Source organism: Cataglyphis hispanica, chromosome 2 (assembly GCF_021464435.1).
Source record: "Cataglyphis hispanica isolate Lineage 1 chromosome 2, ULB_Chis1_1.0, whole genome shotgun sequence".
Taxonomy (NCBI): Eukaryota; Metazoa; Arthropoda; class Insecta; order Hymenoptera; family Formicidae; genus Cataglyphis; species Cataglyphis hispanica.
Window position 1 is genome coordinate 10,015,124 of NC_065955.1, and position 20,820 is coordinate 10,035,943.

The window sequence follows — 20,820 nt, forward strand, 5'->3', positions numbered from 1 at the left end:
CTTTCGTTTTCTTTTTCATATATTCTTTTTCTCTCTCAATATAAGTTTCTGATCACTATACATATAATAAATTAAAATAAATATAAATTAATAACTTTAAAACATAAAGAGAGACAGAATTTTGATGTACAATTAAATTAAAAATATTTTTTAATTTTCATATATGTGTAGAGAATAAATTTTACACTGCACGGCGCGACGGGGTTGAACGACCTCTTTAACTGTTTAGCACAGTTGAATGGCCTCGGCGACGGCGATGACGGCGGCCCCGCGACTTGTGGCTTAATTTTTTAAACAATGGGGAAAGTCTCGCGAAAGCAACCTGCGGCGGTAAGGCGAGTAATCGTGGCGGAAGCGAATCGCGCGCGCACAGAACTGAGCTACAGAGCTGAAGAAGGAGAATCCTTTCGTTTTCGCCGCGAGTGTGGGTCGCCATCACGAGTAGTTTACCCCGTACACTCGTAACGTGCGCGTATTTTTTGCGTACAAATATTAATGCCTCTCACTGTTCGCCACATTGCGCGCTCACCGCAAAATTGCGCCTTAATGGATCGCGCGTTGTCGCATTACGAAACCAAGTCCTCGACGCCTTCGGTCGGAATTCGGCCGAGGGAAGGTCAAGGGCTGACTACTGGCCGACCGACCGCCTGGTAAACAGCTTTCACCAGAAACTTCCAATCCCGCACGTGGGTGCATTGTTAGCAGTCCAGTATTTTAATTTCTAAAAACATCACGGAACTGATTCTTATCGTTTATTCTATTTATTCAGTTTCTGGAAATAAATCAGTTTGCTCATCTCGTACAGTCGTGTGAATACAATTAATCAGAAATTATTTCTTTTTATTTGCAGCTGGACTCTTGTTCTGGTAGTTTATGATTCTATGCATATACATGTGCAAGTATCGACCATTATTTATGAAAATTTGTCTGGTTTAATAATAAAAAAATATGTAGATAATATGCCGATAAAAATATATAAATAATGTATCAACGAAAAGATTGGTGTCATTTTTGCGCGCTTGCCTAACAAGTGCGAGAAAGAGAGAAATGACTGCAATTCCTTTTTATTTGTTGCTTATAATCGGTAGAATTAATGGTTTCACTAAATGACTATAACTTTAAATGATGTTTAAATTATATTTAATAATTTTTATAATAAAAGTAAAAGTAAATGTTTATTTATAGTAATAATTATTTTTTTCTTCTTCCATTGGTCAGGTGATATTTATTTTTGAACAGGATGTATGAGTAATACATAATAACAGACAATATATATTATGACTTTACACACAATTCCATATTCTTACATTCCTTGATGCCGAGATTTTACTTTCCTGAATCAAATTTTATTCTTATTTAATCAATTTTTTGGGGTCTTTTTCTCTTCTATTTTAATTGCAAATCAATATATTTATAATGTTCATAATGATTTACGATAACAAATTCTATTATCTCAAAAATTGTCTTACAGATTTGATTCTAAAAATAGATAAAGTTATGGAATAAAAATGTCAAGAATTAACATATCTACGTTTTAAAAATTAAAATAGTATTGGCTTAAACAAAGCGGAATTAATATCATGCGCAAAAGATTCTAGGATCAGTGAAGTGTAAAAAAAAAAGGTAATAAAACTATGTATTTAGAAGGCTCTCGATGACGCAATTACGGATAATTTCCTTTTTTTTTTTACCAACTTTATAATGCTACCACGCGAAATACGCACATTAAGTTACATTAAATGAAAATTACGATCTCGGTAGAAAATTATTATTATAAAAAAGGGAAGCGTATTTAATGCGCTTTAACGTGAAGATTATAATAATTTAGATGTATTATATTTTGTGCCATTCAGAGTTAAACGCAGAGGCGTAGAAGAGTGAAAGTCTTGACCGCGTATCGCGATTCAATTTACATTTTTTTCAATACGCAATTTCGCTTTTTTTTGCCAATGGCACACATCTTACGTTAGTTCGGCCGAGACCCTTTCATTCACGCTTATTGTCTCCGATTCTTTGAATGAGAGTGGGCCGATGCATCCATGAGAAACGATTATTTCCACATTCGTTCGTTCGTTCGTTCGCACGATATCTGCCGTATGTACAACGCACGCGGTGACTAACACAGACGCGCGTTCGCGCGTAGATACGAGTCAAGCGAGCGTGTGATTCCTACGTGCAAACTACGCTCATAGGATCGATTGCGTAAATGTAGGAAGCGCCGATGCATTCACCTTTTATGCGATGCAGCCTTGCTCCAGCAGTGGCTTTCAATCGCCCTTCTTGTCTCTGCCAGATAGATATGAATGTTCTATGTGTATATATATAGAGATTATGCGTTTGAGAGAACTAGAGAATATTTTTTTTAATCAAATAGTTTGCGATAAAGAATCGTTTTCTTGTGGGCGTTTTTTTTTTAACAAAAATTTTTTAATTTTTTTAATTTTTTAATTTTTAACAAAAAATTTTTTTTAACAAAAGAGAAAAGTATCGCATTTTCCGTTGTAATTTTTAACGTTCTATATTTTTGTATGAATAAGTTTTAAATTAAAATTTAATAATAATAATTTGAGAATTAAATTAACCAAAGATTCTGATTTTATTATATATTTTCTATCCTGAAATTTAACTCGCCAGAAATTGATAATTTTTATTCATCAATTACTCGAAAATCAAGTAGATAGAAAACTGGTAGAAAAAAATTACAATAATGGAATATATAATAATTCCAAATTGACCAATATATTATAATATTCTGATGAAATTTATACATCTGGAAAATTTTTGTCAAAAAGTTCCATATTTCTCTAATCAATAAAATGAATAAAATATTAGATCGGTCAAATATAAAATTCAAGATAGATTTATAGAACGAGTGGATATTTTCTTTTTTAAGCTTATCGTAGAACAATAAGCATCGAGCAAAATCACGTGTTTAGAAGGATGTAAGAAACGACATCGTGATCGTTGAGAACTTCTTGCCTCCGGCCGCGAGGCCAGTAACTTTCTCTTCGTGTCTTCGTTGTCGGCCGATATATCGCGTATCATGGACATCTTGCAGATAATAGTCATGCTGCCCACCGTTTATGAGTCAACCATCGTCAATGCAGTAATGATGAGGCGAGCATCGGCGCTACGTCATCTTAGCTCGGTTAGATTAGATATGTAGTTATCATAGAAAACGCAGCCATAGTGAAACGATTAGAATCATTTCTTTGGTATTTTTATAAATTTCACAAAAATCTCCAGCAGTTATACAAGTGATAATATTTATTCAGCAGTAGCTAATAATTAATATTATTTATCAATAAAAATAATAATCTTATATATTAATATATCGTTATTATTTGAGATCTAATTATTCTATTAACACTCTTTTTTTCTCTCTCTTTCATACTTAAACCGAGCATTCTCAAAGTGCTGTTTGAATAGTTATATTAAACCTAATCCGCCTATAACATTACAGTATAATATTTTCGAGCTCTACTTAAATTTCAACCTTTCATTAAAGCAGTCTTCAATTTCAGGTTTTTAAAAACACAAAAATTGAATTTTATTTTATTTGTAGATAACATTAAAAACTACTTCTTTACTATATATATAATTTCAAGATATATAAAATTATATATATATTATATAACAAATATTTAGATTTTAATTTTTTTGATGGTCTATATTGAATGATCTTAAAATTTATTTTTTAATTTGCGCATTAATGAACATTGTACATTGCTAAGTATTTTATTCCGATTCCAAGTCACAAAATAACATTGATCGATCTCGCGAGTTATTTATGCTACGCAAAACTCGCACTGTCTTATCTTGCTTATTATGCTATAACATCTGAGGAATAATTGTGGAAATTACAGCTTAAACCACTTATCTCATGTTTGCGAACTTTGTTGCTAAAATTGTTGCGCCCCTCGTGTTCTACGCCATTGTCTTTGATTCTTTCCCCTCCCTTCCTCGACCACTCGTCTCATTCCACTTCTCTCACGATAGAAGAGGGAGAATTCGCCCCTCGCTGGAGGGGCGACTTAGTGACGTCATTGAATGAAGTAGGGATGGAGGAGGTAGTGGAGTGAGAGGCGGCGAAGTGAAGAGTGGTGGAAGATCGTGGGACGGTCGGTAGGGGTTGCTGGGTAATGTCGGGTGATGGCAATGGGTTGAATGACCGACCTAGACTCGAAGTCAGGGGTGTACAATGTATGAAACTACCCGTAATAGCAACCCTCCTTCAAAGCGATCTACAAGGGTAGGCTTTACACCCTCTCTTCCTTCGCTTCGTCCCGTACTCTTCTCAGCATTATGTCTCTGTGTATGTATGTGTGTGTATACGTGTTTATCGTGTGGGAAACATCGGGCGCATAACTCGCGAGGGTTGCGACTTCACGAGAGCGCAAGAGAGAGTATGCCAAAAACATGTTCCTTTTTTTTTCGTAACATTGAACGCACATCGAAGTCACTGACGTTAAAGTGCGAGCGAACGAAGACGCGTGTGAATTCCGCCCATAATGTAAACTACATTATAGATTTAGGAAATTTGATATTAAGCACGCGCGCATACACACACACACACACACACACACACACACACACACACACACACACACACACACACACACATAAATTAGTATCTTATAAAAAATTTTATCTTCTTTGAAAAATCTTTAATTATATAATTCAATATTGTCGTTAAATAATATCAGTTTTTGAGCAATTTTGATTCTTCTCGATATGATATAAAAAGCTAGATAAAAATTATATTAAAAATTTAATAATATGTAAGCAAATATAAACAAGCTTTTTATTATTATATTTGAGAATTTATAATTCTGTAATTTTTTTCTCACAATTTGTGCGCTTCGATTTCATTATGATTGTACGATATATTTTCGGTTGCGTGGACACACCTCATTCGGTAACGACGAGATTGAACTGACGCAACTAGAATTACGTCTTTCGGAGGTCAAAAGATCATCGATGCAGATCTGCTTTTCCGATTATGCCGATGACTTCGTGTCCTAAAAAGATAAAGCCATACCCTAGTCGCCTAGTGGGTTTAAACTCGGGGTGAGTCTCTCGAGTGCACGGTACGGAATAACACGATCGATAGATGACCGAAAATAGGATCCACATCCAACGGAGTTCTTCATGATAGCAATTCTCCCGCTCCGGCAAACGAGTCTTTTAATTTTATTCTACGTCGACAAAAATTTAATTTCTTCGCGTTGCTATTAACTTAAATGACACGGATTAATTTTGAGTTATTTATTTTAATCTCATAATGGCGAATAGACGTGCATCTAGAATATGCAAATCGAATGATTATTTAAATCTAGAAATTTCTATCGCAGACATCTCTCCAGGCGGATTTTAATAATATTGTTATAATTATTTTATCCTCAAAATGTTACATATTGAAATCATTCACAAATTGAAATTCTCTTTCTTTCTCTTTCCTTCTCTCTGTTCAAATAATGAAGATATGAATCTAAATATATATATGAAAATTTATAAATCCTTTTAAAATTCCGATGCGCGTGTTACTGCAACAAACACTTTGCGTAATTGTTAAGAATTCTAAAAATTAAAATTTGTATTTTCAGTAAGTTTAATCATAATAAGCTATTAATATAATAAAAAATAATTTTTTTTTTAATTTAAAAAAAATGGATAAAATATAGTGATTTATGTGCGCACAATAATACCAAAATCTGAGCTTGCAGAAATTATATCTGTTGTCTACAAATATTTATAAAAATTAACGATACAAAAAATTCTAAAAACAGAATCAAGCAAATTCCTAACTATTCGCGTATAAAAATCGCAAAGAAGCCTTGTTAAACGATAAATTCAAGAGATTTCCGCGAAAAAAAATTCTCGCACCCCATCGGTGGTAAACTATCGACGAATTTATCCTCGGTGGAGAGAATCCCCGCCTCACGGCTGATGGTTTAGGTTTGTTGCATGCACGAGGGTTAGGCTATTCTTCGTGGCGTTACTGCCACACCACGTGGCTTGTATTGATCTTCTTCGGCGAACACGATGGAAGGAGGGAGAGGGGAATGGGGAGAAAGGGGAACTAGGGGTTGCTCAATGTGTTCCCTCTATCGAAGCCTCCCTCTGTCGTTCTCTCTCTACCGTTCTTCTCTCGCCCCTTCTCGTTTCCCTCTCCTCTTTCTAACGCCCTCTCTTTCTCGACCGTCCTATATCCCTCTCTCTCGTCGCAGAGGGTAGCAGCCTAGTGCCCCTGCCTTCGGTCGTTCACCCTTCGTATACACTCGATTCTAATTCTCGCTATCTTCTTTCATTCGATCATCTTGCAGAAATTTTGCTTTCTCTCTTTTTTCTGGAGATCTAAAAATTTTTCTTTTCTTGTTTTTTTTTCGATTGCAAATTCATTGTTTTTTTTTTTATGATTATACTTGAGTCTGCGAATTGTACGTGGAAAATTAAGAAACAGATACGATTAAAAATTAGTGATTTTAAAAGAAAATAGTCCTACAATTAGAAGAATGAGGTGGAGATTTTCGGAACAATTTTTAATATTTTGTTGTATCAAAAAATTGTTCAAATAAAGTTCAAATAACGCTCAAAGCGTACATATGTTTCTCTTCTACTATTATCGTGTAACTAATAGCTATCTTTGTATGGAAATATTAAAAATTATAAAATCATGAATAATGAGAATGGAGAAAAATTTAGAAATATTAAATTTAAAAAATATAAATAGATGAGAAATACTTGCTTTTTGTACAGCCAATTATGTATCAATTTTAACAAAGATTTTACTGCAGTTTTATTATGTGTATGTATATTAAAAGAATAACTTTAAACGATAAATAATTGAAAAAATTGTCCACATCCACTATTATATATGCACATTTTTTATTATAAAAAAAAAAATGAATTCTAATGCAAATGTGATTTTCGCTTTTTTTAGTACAATTATCGATGAGTAACTCGATTATTACAATTATCGATGAATAAAATATATAATTATTATTTCAGACCGATAATTTGTCTGGAACGACCGATATAGCATTCGCGAAAAAATTGATTTTGTTTTACTTACGATCGCTTCGACAGCATTGATAGCGCAGAGATCATAAATCTCAACTTGCGGATCGAAACGCAAATCTCATAGATCACGTAGATGTAGAGTATAAGCTTACCTGAAACATAAAGAGAAAAAATAAATGTCAAAGTGAGTAAGGAAATGAGGATTGTGTCTTAGAGAACACGCGCGCGACAAAATTAGAAAGTAACTTTTTCACTCGTTGCTTTTTCATACGACCTCGCCCTCCGTGAAAGGTTAAGGTCATCAAGGAGCCATCAAGATGTTGCGACAGGTATACGCACGCGCATGCACGCATGTTCTCGTTCGATGCGTATCATGTCGTCATAAAACACCGTAATTTGTGATTTTAATGTCAAACATTGTCCGAATCGGTGGCCTTGTCCTGACGCTATATGTCAGGACGTTCATTCATCCTTTTATTTTTAAACAAATTTTTAATTGCGAAATCAATCCGACATACATAATACATATTATTGAAGGTAAAAATTATTAAAATTATCTTTTTTTGATTTATTTTAAGTTCAAATAAAATGATATTTTATATAATGCTATTTTTTGAAATTTTAAACACGAACGAATAAAAGACGATGAAGTAATAAAAGATATAAAAGAAATTTTACATCTTGTTTTGAATATATGGAGATTAAAATTATAATGGAACTGTTTTAAAAAAAATATTTTATTTTTTATATATTTATAAATTATTAAAATTCTTTAATTATAAAATGCTTTAAAGAACGAGAATTATATAGTGTTAGACGTGTTGATATGCATATAAATAATTCAAATATTTACTTGTCAAAGTTAGAGTGGCGCGCAAAAAAAAAATTGAATTTCTATTTTTTAAAGTTTTAGACTTACTTTACAGAATATCGTCAGCAAATGTGTAAAATTTGAGGAAATTTTGTCTTTTGTGATGCTGAATGTATTTGCGAAACTGTAGTCGACTGGGTCGCGTTTACGTCGTCGTTATTTCTCGTGTCACACTGTTTCCCCTTATCAGCCTTAAGTGCATTCGATTTAATGTCGTATCGGTGAAATTGAACCGTTCTCCATTCGTTGCTCGCTACTTAAAGGGAGAGTCGCCCCAGGGAGAGTCAGAGGTTGAAACGTTTCATAGCACCCTTTTTCAATTGTGAATCCACAGAGAAACAGCAAAAATAATGGACAGAGAAAATGCGAAGGGTCGTCTAAATAACATTATTACGAATGCTTAACGAAGCAAAAAATCAGCCGTTAGAATTTATTATGTTCAAAAACTAAATTTTTGTGCTCTTCCAAATATGTATTAAAATTTTATTTTGTCTTGTTTTAGCGTTTAAAAATAAAAATTTAGTTATAATTAAAATAAATTATCCCTATGCAGTTTAAGAACATATTAGTATAAATCGTGTTAAGAGAGACATACATAGTTCGCGAGCGATATAATTTTTAATCCAATTCGGCACAATGTTGGAAATCTTTATGCTATCAAGTAATTTGATGATTAATTGCATCGACGATTAATTTGATGCCGGTGAATGATACAGATGTCGAAAAGGCGACCCTAAAGAACTCCCTGATTCATAGGTCTCCTCGAATGAAAGGACCTCGTCCCTTCTTTCGATGAAACAATCAAGGTCATTGGCCGAAGAGGATAAGTTTTTGTCGCTATGGGCCTACATGATGAAGATAAACCAAAAGCGATACGAAAGATTGATTGCGATTGTTTACGATTTTGTGTTTCTGATTAGAGTCTTTTTTATCGAGAATGTATTGGGGGAACTGGCCGTTAATTTTTCTAATAATGGTCGAGCGAAACTCTAAAGACGTTATTGTGAATTTAATACATTTAATAATTATTTATATGTTTTAACATGATTAATCGCGTCGAAATAACCATATAATTTTCTGTAATCTCAATTTTATGAACACGAACCATGTATCGATATTATCGATTACCAGTTGAAATATTTCTTTTCACATCATATAAGTCGAGTTTAATATAAGTATAGCATCTTATATATTTAAAGTACACGCTATTTACGTGTTCTTTATATATATATATAAATATTATTACTATTATTAGAGTCTCATATTTTACATTATGTATGCTAAATCTTTAATTTTTATTCAAAATAAAAAAATTTTATTACAAAATTTTATTTTTTGATTTTTTAATTGTTACTTGATTCCTAAAGATAGCGCTTTTAACCACCTCGCGTGAAATCATTAAAATACTTTGCTGCGATCTTGCTGAATTTTAAGAGGGGTTCCGCAATTAGGCCACGCCTAGCCTACTTTCCGCGCAGAGGTCATCGACCCCAAGCAAGAGGGTGTATTCTCGCCATCTGACGTACTTGCTTGCTTTCCGTCAGGCCGGGTCCGCACCTGCGCACCGCGCGAAACACACCACGTGGCTACATGCCACGTGGTGATCACGAAGGAGAAGCGGCACCAACAAGCGCTCGAATGTAATCGACGAGGGTGATGGTCGCACCGGAAAAAGCTTCTTCGTCGAGGAGATGAGTATCGACCAAGGGCAAGGGCGAGGGCATGCGTATACGACGCACAGGATTTCAGTAAAATAAATCGAAGCCTATCCAAATTACTCTGTGAGCCCTTCTTTAATTTTGCTTTCTCTTGTTATTTGTCAACATGAATAAAAAAATCGTTTAAAAAAACATCATACAAGTCTGTTCTGAATAGTAATAAAATTGAATATCGAAAAATTATGTCTTTGAATTAGTATATAAAATGTATACCATGTATACCATGTTGCAGTTTTTAGAAGAGAAAATTCTAAGAATTCTTATTATTATAATTTAAGATATAATTATAATTATTAGAATTATTAGAATTAAAGAGATGATCTGCGTGCTCAAAATTTATTTGCCTAAACAAAAATTAGCATTTTTTTTTGTTGAATTTTTTTGATAAATCTGAATTTAAATGCATTCTAATACAAAAATTATTTTAATTTACTTCAGGTTTGAGCTTTCTTTCTCTTTTTCTTTTTTTTCTGAGAATTTGCATAAGTATATTTTTGAAATATAAAAGTTTTTTCTCACTTCTCTAATTTTTTTTATCTATTAATAAAAAATTGACCATCTGTATTTTTAAGCAAAAATTACTAACAATTAAAAAATTAATAAGGCTCTTAAATTAAAAAAGTTAAAAATTACTAATATTTAATAAGAAATATTTACGTGAACTGTTTTTATTTTTGTTAATAATATTTATTATAAAAAATATATCAGCCTTATTAAAAAAGTCAAGTTTTTATCCTTGACAAAATCAGATAATTCGAGGCAATTTGACTTGTTGAATTTTATATAATATCTATATAATAAACTAAAATTCTATTAAAATCTAAATTGAGAAATATAATTTTATCTATTTTCTTCTGGAATTTCATTTTCACGTTTTTTATTTCCTATTAATTATTCCAAATCCTATTAATTATTCCACTCCTGTTAATTATTCCAAAATTGTAACGGACGCACGCCTCTTGTGACATTTTTGTTGAAAAAAAATCAATTCAAAATCAATCTTTAATGAAAAGAACAGACTTTTTAGTGCTTTTAAGACAAATATATAGCTTTTTCCCAAGAAAGTAACACGGAAATGATTATCACATTTGCAGAAAATCGTGCGTCGCGAGTCGGTTGTGAACACAGAAATTGATGCCTCCCCTTATTTCCGGCGGAGGGCATCCGCACGCGCGAGAGGCTTACGCGTGCACGTTTAAATTGGCTCGGCACCGTTTTGGACAGCCCTGACTATTCGTATCGAGCGGCAATGCCAAGGGCAAGGGCGTCCTTCCCCCACCCTTCCGACGACCCTGTGTCGACATCCCCTTTCCCTCTGCTCCTTCTCTTCCTCTTCCGTCGGATACGCACGCATACACACGCGCAAACGGCACATACGCGACTTATTACGAACCGTGCACGCGTGGACACGCGCGAGTTCATTGCACGAAACAGATGCGCGTATGCGAAAATTGTCAAATTTCCGAAAAATTTTTCAGAGACGATCTTCCAAGAGAAAACTATAAATATTTTATACCGGAATATTTCTGAAAAATCTATGAAGGTTTAGAAAAAGATGGAAATTATGCTAAAGTATACGATTTTCTTACTATATTCTAACTAAATATACTTAATGTCAATTATAGTCAAAAGTCGATTTCCCGTGAAGGATGTCTTCGATATCGATTTTGTGAGTTTTTTTATTTCTGATAAAGTAATAATTATGTACCCTCTAAATAATTCTATTTTATATCATGACTCGTTAAATGTAATAAAATCGAAAATATAAAGCTTTGTTTTACATTTTAAGATTTTTAAGAAAAATATTGAATATAAATTTAAAATTAACAAATAATAAATTAATAATTAATTCTATACTTTACATATACATAGTTACACGAATTATCATTTCATATAAGTGCTTTTGGTACGGAATACAAGATGATAATTTAGCATCTGGATAATACTCTTTTCTATCAGATTCTATAATTCACAAAAACTTGCAAAATAGGGGATGGCGGAAAATTGGCGAAAAAGCAGCAAGAGAGAGAGAGTAGGCACTGTATGACGTCGACGGGATACGGTAGAGAGAAGGTGAATTTAATCGAGTATAACGATGAGAGAGGAAAGGAGTTTGTCGGAGGTGAAGAGAAGGACGAGAAAGAGAAAGAGAGAGAGAGAGAGAGAGAGAGAGGGAGGCGCCGCAGCGGAGAAAGCCGTGTTCGGCCTCGCGGGGTGAACGCACTCGACGTTATACACCGCGACTAACGATGATGTTTCTCTACCGTTACGTAAACGCAGCAGCGCCGAAGCGATCGCCGCATTGCATTCTGCATTTTGCTAGGACTGGAATCCCCCTTCTCTTTTGCAATGAGTTAGCATTACACTAGAACGATCGAAAATGTGATCTGTTTGTCTAGTTGTAGGGATGAGATTAAACTCAACGTATATGTAATTTGAGACTTCATATTCCATATGTATATAATATGTGTATACATGTGAAATATATTTTATATAATATATGTAAAAAGCGAACGTGCAGATTAGTTCATATGTATATACATATATTATATATATATTTAAAATTCTGCCTAAAATAAACTTAACAAAGCATAATCAAAAGCTAATAAAAGACATAATGTCTATTGCAATAATTGCAATGCATATAGAAGAATCAAACAAGGCAAATTATACTCGATTTCAAATTTCTCTCAAATTTGAACGACTAATGACACGTGTGAGGAAATTAGATTTTATAGCGGGCGGATCTGTTTGATAAGTAGGCGACGCATAATATAAATGATGTTCTTTGCGATTGCTTTTGATGCTGCAGTAACGGCCGGAAACTGTACACTTGTTGCCTTTTCAAAGCGATAGATAGTAATACCTGATAATTACCACAAACCGTTATTAATAGAACTACTGGATAGCGAGATTTTGGCTAAGAAATCACCAACCGTAACATGTTACGATTCTAGCCTGTTGCTTGAAATAAGATGAGCAGCAAGCGAAAAGGGCGCGCATAAATTATGGCATAGTTAGTCTAGTCGAGGATACTGTTTGTATATGTGTGCGTGTTTGACGCTGCATACGCTTGCAGTAGTGATTAATGTACTGTGTTGAATCGTGTTGCATTCAGATTGATATCGGTGTCTTTTTGATGTAATAATAAAAGCTTTTAAGCGTTGTGACATTAATAAAAAAATAACTCATTATTAACTCTCGACACTTTTTCCCCGTTTTTCATGTATGCGCACGCTTTGTAATTTTTATATCTATTTTAGGACCACACCGAGTTATGCAACATCCAACTTTTACTGTTATAAACTTTTAATGCTATATTTTTCTTGTTGTTTAATAGAAATTTCAATATCTCCCAAATTATCTTGATGAATTAAGTTTTAGAATCATAAAAAAAAAAAAAAAAATTTGCTTCGCATCTATCTAATTATAAGTAAAATTATAATTTTAATACGCTAATAGATATAATTTAAAAGAATAAATTTATTAAAGTTTTTATATGTCAGATATAAATTTTTTTTATATTATTGCTATTAAATCTAATCAATATTACGACTTTGCCATAAACACTTATGATGATTTTGAAATCAACAGAAAGCCATGAAATAAAAAGTCATTAACAAAACTATCTTACATCAACTTTGTAGAAATTATCATTTTAATGAACTTACTGAATTATTATTCGTGACAACGATTCGGCGAATCGTCGTTTCTCTCGGAGAAGGCCGCCGTTCGTTCGCAGTGAATACAAAAGCAGGAAGCGAGTTTGAGAACCGCTGAGCAAAGAGAAAGCTGCGACCGACATATTTCGCGTTCGCGCAACTGTACGATGTGTATATGTGTTGCTCGTGCAAAACCTAGAAGACACATGACGCGAAGGATGGCGAAGAAGGCGAACGCGTCGAAAAAAAGAGCGAGGAGGTAGCGCTAATGGCTTCATTCGCTCTTCGGCAAAAGAACCGATCCTGTTGAGCATCAATTAAGGTGTTACGATTTACTGCTAATGGTCGTGGATAGCCATTCTTGGCGAATTTCTTCGCGAAGCAAAAACTTTCGACCGATTTCGATTCATTTAATTTTTCATGGAAAAGAATTTTATTGGAAAAAAATCATTTTTTTTAACAACTTCACACACATACCAAATCAGGTGGATGAGAAAATATAAAATTTATTCAAGTTTTAGTCAAATTTTATCTATTTACATTCCTTTGAAGTTTTCATTCGTAAAATATTTATCTATTGAAAAGCAGAAATATACTCTTTTATATTTACTGATTTTTTTTATCGTTTTAATTTTGAATCGTTAACAAAACAATATTTTTATTTAAAAAATATAACAATTGAAATTTAATCTATCACAGCATGTTTCGATACAATTATATTTACTTCCAAACTAAAACTTTAGTCAATTTCAAGATTTTTTTCTTTTTAAAAATGTCGAAATCGTCATTTATCGCAACATTTCAATTTTTGATCTTATATATTTTTATAATTAAATGTTAAATTAAAATTCTCTATTTATTTTCTTTATCAAAATTTAATTTTCCGAAAATCTTTTGTATTAAATGCGAAATTACTAAAAAATCATAAATGATTTGATATTTTCACCAAAGAAAATTTCATCTCAAATTGGCTAAAGAATCTGTGAAAGATAAAACGCGTTCAATAATTTTGATGCACTGTATAAGAAATAATCACTCAGACTCTCTCGAGTAAAGGATGTGTCGTCGCGATGTATAGCGGTGCTTTGCGTTTACGCCGTCACTTTCGCTGCGCTTCGTTCGTTCTCCACCTCGTCATTTCCATTCAACGACCTCATAAACGGATTTTTAGAGACGAACTCGATCAGACAGATAAACAAATTGGAAATAATTTTATTTTATGTTAAGTCATACACGACACATTTCTTTCAAGAATTCCAATAAAACATCAATGTAAAATTTTTTCACTTTTGTCGAATAAGTAAATTAATTCTGCTGATAGTTTTATGATCTTCTTGATTCCAAAGAATCTATAGCAGAAAAATTTAACGTTTCTTTATGCTTATTATTATATATTCAAAAGTCCCTGTAATAGAAACATATGTAGACTGATTATAAATTCACTTGTACATATAATTTTAACAAGATAGCGTTGTGCCTAGTGAGAAATTTGCGAAGCGAATTGCCGTATCAAGCTTAACGATATACCCTTCGTTTACTGTCACTTTCGCTCTTCAGAGAATCCGCTATTCCCGTTGGACAGTCACGCGTGCATGTCTGAACGCGTGACGCGCATACGGGGTCGTCATTGAAGGAATAATTTGCATTGCACATATGTGGAACGTATATTGTGCGCGATAATACGATTGTAGAAAAAAAAATAATGAAAGCAAAGAGGCTTAATGGGATGCTTTTCCGACAAGATAACAATAATAGTATTTATATATCATCGATATTTTAGCAGTAATATTATTGAAATAATTAATCTATTTTATTAGAATGTATTGTATATAAATTACAACTTTTAAATCATAATTAATCATAATTTTAAATCATAATTAATTATTGTTATAATAATAATATATATACACACACACCATATATGTAATAATCTTTTAGAGAGATATTTAAATAGTTGTAATGCTTTGAAATTATATATTTTGTAAAATGTCTGAATACTTTACATATTATATGAGTGCGTGATAGAGATTTGAAAAAATTACTTTTATTTTTAATAATCTCTCTATTAAATATAACTACTATATTTATACAAAATTATTTATATAAAAACTGTTTATATTAATTAGAATTTAATAAATTTTATAAATTTATTTTAAATAATTTTCAATTTATTTATATAATTTCATTCTCTAGAGTCATGTTTGTGATTTAAGATAGTAATTTTTCGCATAAAATATACACCTACTGATCAAAGTAATTGAATTTGTAAACTTACACAAGTCATTTGTCGCTTTCGCGCGACAGGGTGAGTCTCGTAGTAGTGCATTGCACAGGCACAAATGCAAGTGCAAGGTAGTGCAACGGATGGAGGTGAGCGAAAGTTTCTTACGTCAGTCGTGCAGGCGCATAAACGAGCCGTCATCATCGCGCCCGGCAGATATGTGTATATCTCGTCAATCTCGACGGCGGTTGTTTTTCACGTAAGCGCCTCCGGATGAGCCATTTTGCTTTCGTTCGTCTAACGGTCTTTTCTTGCGTTTCAGACGGCGCACAGAGGCGGGCATTCGACTCGATCAGCACTCGCGTGGAAAATCAGCTGGCACGATGAGGAAGTACGAGTCTCGAGATCTACGCTCAAACTATAAATGGCTTTCGCTATCTCGATGCCGCTGTTTGCTCTTACCGTAGAGTCTTAAAGACGGTGTAATGAAGTGAGAGATTGCTTATCGAGAAAGTGCCGCTTCAGAGAAGGTTTAGATTATGACTTAGTCGATTGAGGAAGATGCCGCTGTTCCGCATATGAAACGAACTAAGGATAGAAACGAACTAAAGATCTGGAAACTCTATGTTTTGTTCTTGATCGCGAAGCTCAAATTCAGAAAGAAAATTCCGTTTATAAATATCCCTATAGTTATGAAATGAGAAATATTACTTTATTAGAATCTTCACATGCGCAATTTTTTTATTTGTACATTATTTTGTAGTAGATAATATATATATATATATATATATATATATATATATATATAAATTTTAAAAAGTAAATAAAATAAATAAATAAAATAAATAAATATTAAAAAAATCTTTAATGCACGCAATCTTTCTCAATTTTATTCAATTAAAAAATGTCAGCGTTAATCTTTGAGTGTCTCAGTCAATTAAATGATTCGGTAGGATCGCGATACATAGTTGCGACAAATATTCTTTGTGAACGATACTTAAAATGACCCGTCACGAAGCAACGACCCGGAAGCGATAACTGCGCGCGAGGTCGAACTCATGGTCGATAAGGAGGTCGGACGTACACAGCAGCGGCGGGTTTTCCAGGTTGATATATTCATGTTAGCGTTAGGCACCGTTTGCCCTGTATCTGTACGTATGTGTCGCGTAATCGTAACAATCTCAGACAACGGTGATGCGTTTCTGACGTATAACGATAGCACGATAAGCTGCACGAAATCTGATGCATTATTATTTCACGTGCGATACAATGAAAAGCGGCCAGATGTTTGTTAACGATATACAGGATGGCTTTTATCCAAGCTTTACTAATGTTTCAGAGAAATATTTCTCGCGATGATTTTTCTTAAAAAAAAAGGGTTCTTTTTAAGTTTAATTGTCTTGTTTTATAACGCATATGCAAGTCGGTAGAGAATTCAGAATTGCATTTAGACGCGAGATTACGTTGTCTCAACGTGAATATCATTTAACAAGTACTTACGACATGTCGCAATGTTTAGAAACTGTAGCTTACTTGCGAGCGAATGCGATCATTAATTTTGCGCGAACTAGCGATCTCGAGGTTTAACATTTTTTTTAGAAATTATCAAATTTATTAAATTAATTAATATTTAACAATTTATTTTTATTTTACATTATTATATTTATTTTATAATTTACTTATAAGTACACAATTTTTTTTATATCCTTTGCTTCTCTGATCAACTTTATAGAGATTAAAGATTTTTATAGAGATTCACTTTCAACTAGACAATCCATAGATATCTTTCAGTGGAATATGTATTATCAAAATATTCAAGTTATCATATATAATTATCGCTTTATATTGGGATTGTGAGAGAGCGCAATATTTTTCATATTAAAAAGTGGAACTTGAAATATTGAACGTTAAAAGTGCGAAGTGAGAATATCAAGTGCTTGCATTTTCACATGGTGTGAACGCGGCTTAACGCGATACGAACACGACGTCGTGTTGCAATGGCCCAGAAGCGGTAGCTAGGCGAAGGGTCAAAAACACCGAGCGGCACGGTTTCTAGGCCATGCGCTGCTATCTATAAACCCCTGCATGAGCTTCAGCCCCCGCCTCTCTCTCCCCTCTCACGCCTTGCTTCTTTCACCTCCAGTTTCCCTGTCCCAACCCTCCCACACTCGTTGAACTCTACTACCTACACCATCTACAGAACTTATACCACTCTGCCCCGCTATACTTCTGTCCGCATTCTCTTTCTAGTTCTCTTTTTCTATCCTTCTCGTACTCTTCCGGCGCTCTCTTACTTTCTCTCACAATCAGTCGTCGTACCAACGAACACCGGTCGTTCTTTTATAGCGATGTCTTCGTCTTATACAGAGGGCACGGAGACTTGAAATAGAAGCGGCTTTGATATTTCTGTTTCAACGAAACGTTATTTCAGCCGGATTTTGGCCGTGATTGGTGGCGAAAAGATGTAATTGCGATCTCGAGATTAAACATTCGTCCTGCCCACAAGAGATTCTGGATTCTTCAGTTTCTTAATCCCGTCAAATATTATACATATATATTATATTATATATATTAATGTGAACTACAAAACTGCTCACATTATTTACATTATTTACATTGAAAATTAAATATAATTTCCTCACTTAGTAAATTTCGTAGTTTCCTTACCTAGTAAAATTAAAAATAGGTTTCATAAATCTTTAAAAAAAAGGTAATTGATAAAATACGTATTGTAATTATTTTATTTTATTTTATTTTATAATTATTTTTATAGTTTTTTTTATCTCAATTATTTAAAATATATTAGATTAATACTAACAATGATAAATAAGTGAAATTGTTAAATAATGAATATCTTTTTTATATACATATCTTAACGTTGAATTTTATATTAGTAAGTTTGAGCTTTTTATGAAAAACGAAAATTAATACCAGACGATTATTTGTATATTACATTTACATTTTTAGAAATAAAAATGTACTATATGTGTCTGTCTCACAATTATTTAATTTTCAATTAAAAAAGTACCTCGTTAATATTGATTGCTTTAAATATAACACATTACCGCCATTAGTTTCTTTTTAAATTTCTATATATTTTATTAATTTTTTTTTTTATTTTATACTAGAGTTGTTCATTGGATGAATAATAAAGATATTGATTTGAGATTTATGTAAAAAAAAAGAATTAAGCGTAATTGATCCGTGCAACGATTGAAAATGGGGGGATCAAATCCACGAAGCCGGTTTAGATCTGAATAATACGACGTTCAAATTTGACAATGGAAATTCTCGAATGAGCCTCGTTAAGCTAGCATTCCCACTACAACAAAAATAAAATAAAACATATGCCAAAATTAAGTGCTATTTAGATGCTAATTTGGTGCTCTATTTTTCTTTGATGCTTTTTTATTCTAACTTTCAAAACTAACATCCTACTTTAAATCGCGAATTTCTGCTAAATAGTTCGATCATTAAAATTAAGAATAGAGCATCAAATAGCACTTAATTTTGACATAGGTTTTATTTTAATTTATTGCGGTGAGTGCTAGCTTAACGACGATTTTTAAATAGGCGAAATAATGCGATACGAATTAATTACCTAGCTCTTTTTATTGTTAGCGCTTACGCAATCGATCACTGTCGGCATATCTGCGGGTCCACGTTCGTACGAAAGTATCATGCAGGCCAGCGACCGATCGCTCTCTCTTCCGCGAAGGTTCTCATCGTCGCGCCGGTTTCGTAATCGGAAAATCGATACTTTCCTAGAACGCCAAGAAAGATTCGTGCCTCTCATGTCTATTAACCAAGTATTTGAAATGTGACCGATATTTGCAAATCGATAATTTTCAATGGCAGAATAGTTATCCATCCAAAAATAGTGTGTGTGTAATTAATTTTTTAATCTCTTATATAATCAATATAAAATAAAAGCTGCATTTAAGCGTTTACTCGCAAATATTATCCAGTACGAGAAAATTAATTAGCATATATCAATTAACAATGTATATCATTTTGTAGTAGATAATTATTGTTACAAATAGCTGATTATTGATATGCACAATTTCAACGGTATATCTGGTTTAGGACGAGCGGCAGCTTTTTTCAAAAACATCGATCTACCTAATTGCACATTTCGGCGCGCTTTGACATCGATTCATATTCTTCATTAACATATTAATAACGAGTTATTGTAATTAATTCGTCAAAGACCAATAGTACGACGATGATTATGAAACAATTCTTTATGCTGTTGCTGAATTACGAGCAATCTGCAGAAAAAGAGATTGTTAAAATTTATAAGAGAATCAAAACTTTTTTAACATTTTAATGCACATGATACTCAGAACTATGAAAATTTTATTTAAATACGATGACTTATCCGCGTACATCCGTTCCTCATAACAGCTATCTTTACTCGATTTAATATTCCAGACTAACGACTTTCACTTAGTAGCAGACTCACTTCCTGAACATGCAAGTCAATCAGCAGGCGCCGTTACGCGATCGGGTCTTATAATGAAAAATGAAAATCTCTATCATTTCGCGAATATTGCTCTACCGTTAATCTCGTCATTAATCTCGTTCTCGACATACTTTGCATCGTGTTATTTCTATGTAGATATTTATCTTTGAGTTTCACGTAATAGTTGTTCCTGGTATGAAACATTATGTGAAACTCTAGCTGCAGATTATTATATAAATAAGTCAATATAATAAGAATAGAGTAACAAGTGCAAATATATAATGCGGATAATAAAAAAACGAGTTTTAATATACAGTGCAGAAACAACGCTTTTTGAAAACTTGATAAAAATACTTGAAAAATAAAAATGTCAGAAAAGATTTAGCTACATGTTATTAATTTAATTTTTGTCAATTTCTTTCAAAAATCTAAAAAATTCAAGTTTAAAATATAAAAAATATTCTCTAAATACCAATACTCGAATAAGTTTTTATTTTTTAGCACTTTGGGATAGTGATGTAAATTCGACTAAACATGAATGTGATTTAAATAATGCAATAAGTAGCTGAAATAAATTCACTAATGGCAGTGAAATTATTGATGACAAAGCTTTGTCTTTGGCTTATTTAGGTAGTATCATTCATTCTTATGCAATGTTCTCCATGACCGATGATTCAAGCGGAATAGAGTAGGCGTAGTCGTAGGAGTGCAGGTTTATAGTCTATCACTAGCGCAACTGAATGAAAACGAGAGTGGTGCTTATCGGAAATTATTCTTTTTGTCACTCCGCGACCGTTCCTTCCGATTCGCTCATTCATGGACGCGCTCGTCCATAAAATTCGCGAAACAGCGCCTACGGG

The 20,820-nt window shown here is 33.0% G+C and overlaps 2 protein-coding genes across 11 annotated transcripts in view; one reads left to right on the forward strand and one right to left on the reverse strand.

Moving 5' to 3' along the window:
• LOC126859139 (hormone receptor 4-like) overlaps positions 1–20,820 on the reverse strand; it is a 165,571-nt gene that overhangs the window by 65,655 nt on the left and 79,096 nt on the right. For 2 of the 8 annotated variants that reach the window (XM_050610151.1, XM_050610152.1), the window contains one exon: positions 7,076–7,175. The exons of 5 other annotated variants lie outside the window; for them this stretch is intronic. The gene's annotated coding sequence lies outside the window, so the exon portion shown is untranslated. Of the gene's footprint in view, positions 1–7,075; positions 7,176–7,942; positions 7,987–20,820 lie in introns of those variants that run through there. One more of the 8 variants, XM_050610153.1, reaches the window with a different exon arrangement.
• Positions 1–20,820, forward strand: part of LOC126859169 (uncharacterized) — a 131,658-nt gene that overhangs the window by 54,349 nt on the left and 56,489 nt on the right. The window contains exons 3-4 of one of the 3 annotated variants that reach the window (XM_050610206.1): positions 15,579–15,754; positions 15,818–16,231. The exons of 1 other annotated variant lie outside the window; for it this stretch is intronic. In XM_050610206.1, the coding sequence (XP_050466163.1) occupies positions 15,579–15,754; positions 15,818–15,962 (321 nt within the window). In that variant the 3' untranslated portion in view covers positions 15,963–16,231. Of the gene's footprint in view, positions 1–15,578; positions 15,755–15,817; positions 16,232–20,820 lie in introns of those variants that run through there. One more of the 3 variants, XR_007688760.1, reaches the window with a different exon arrangement.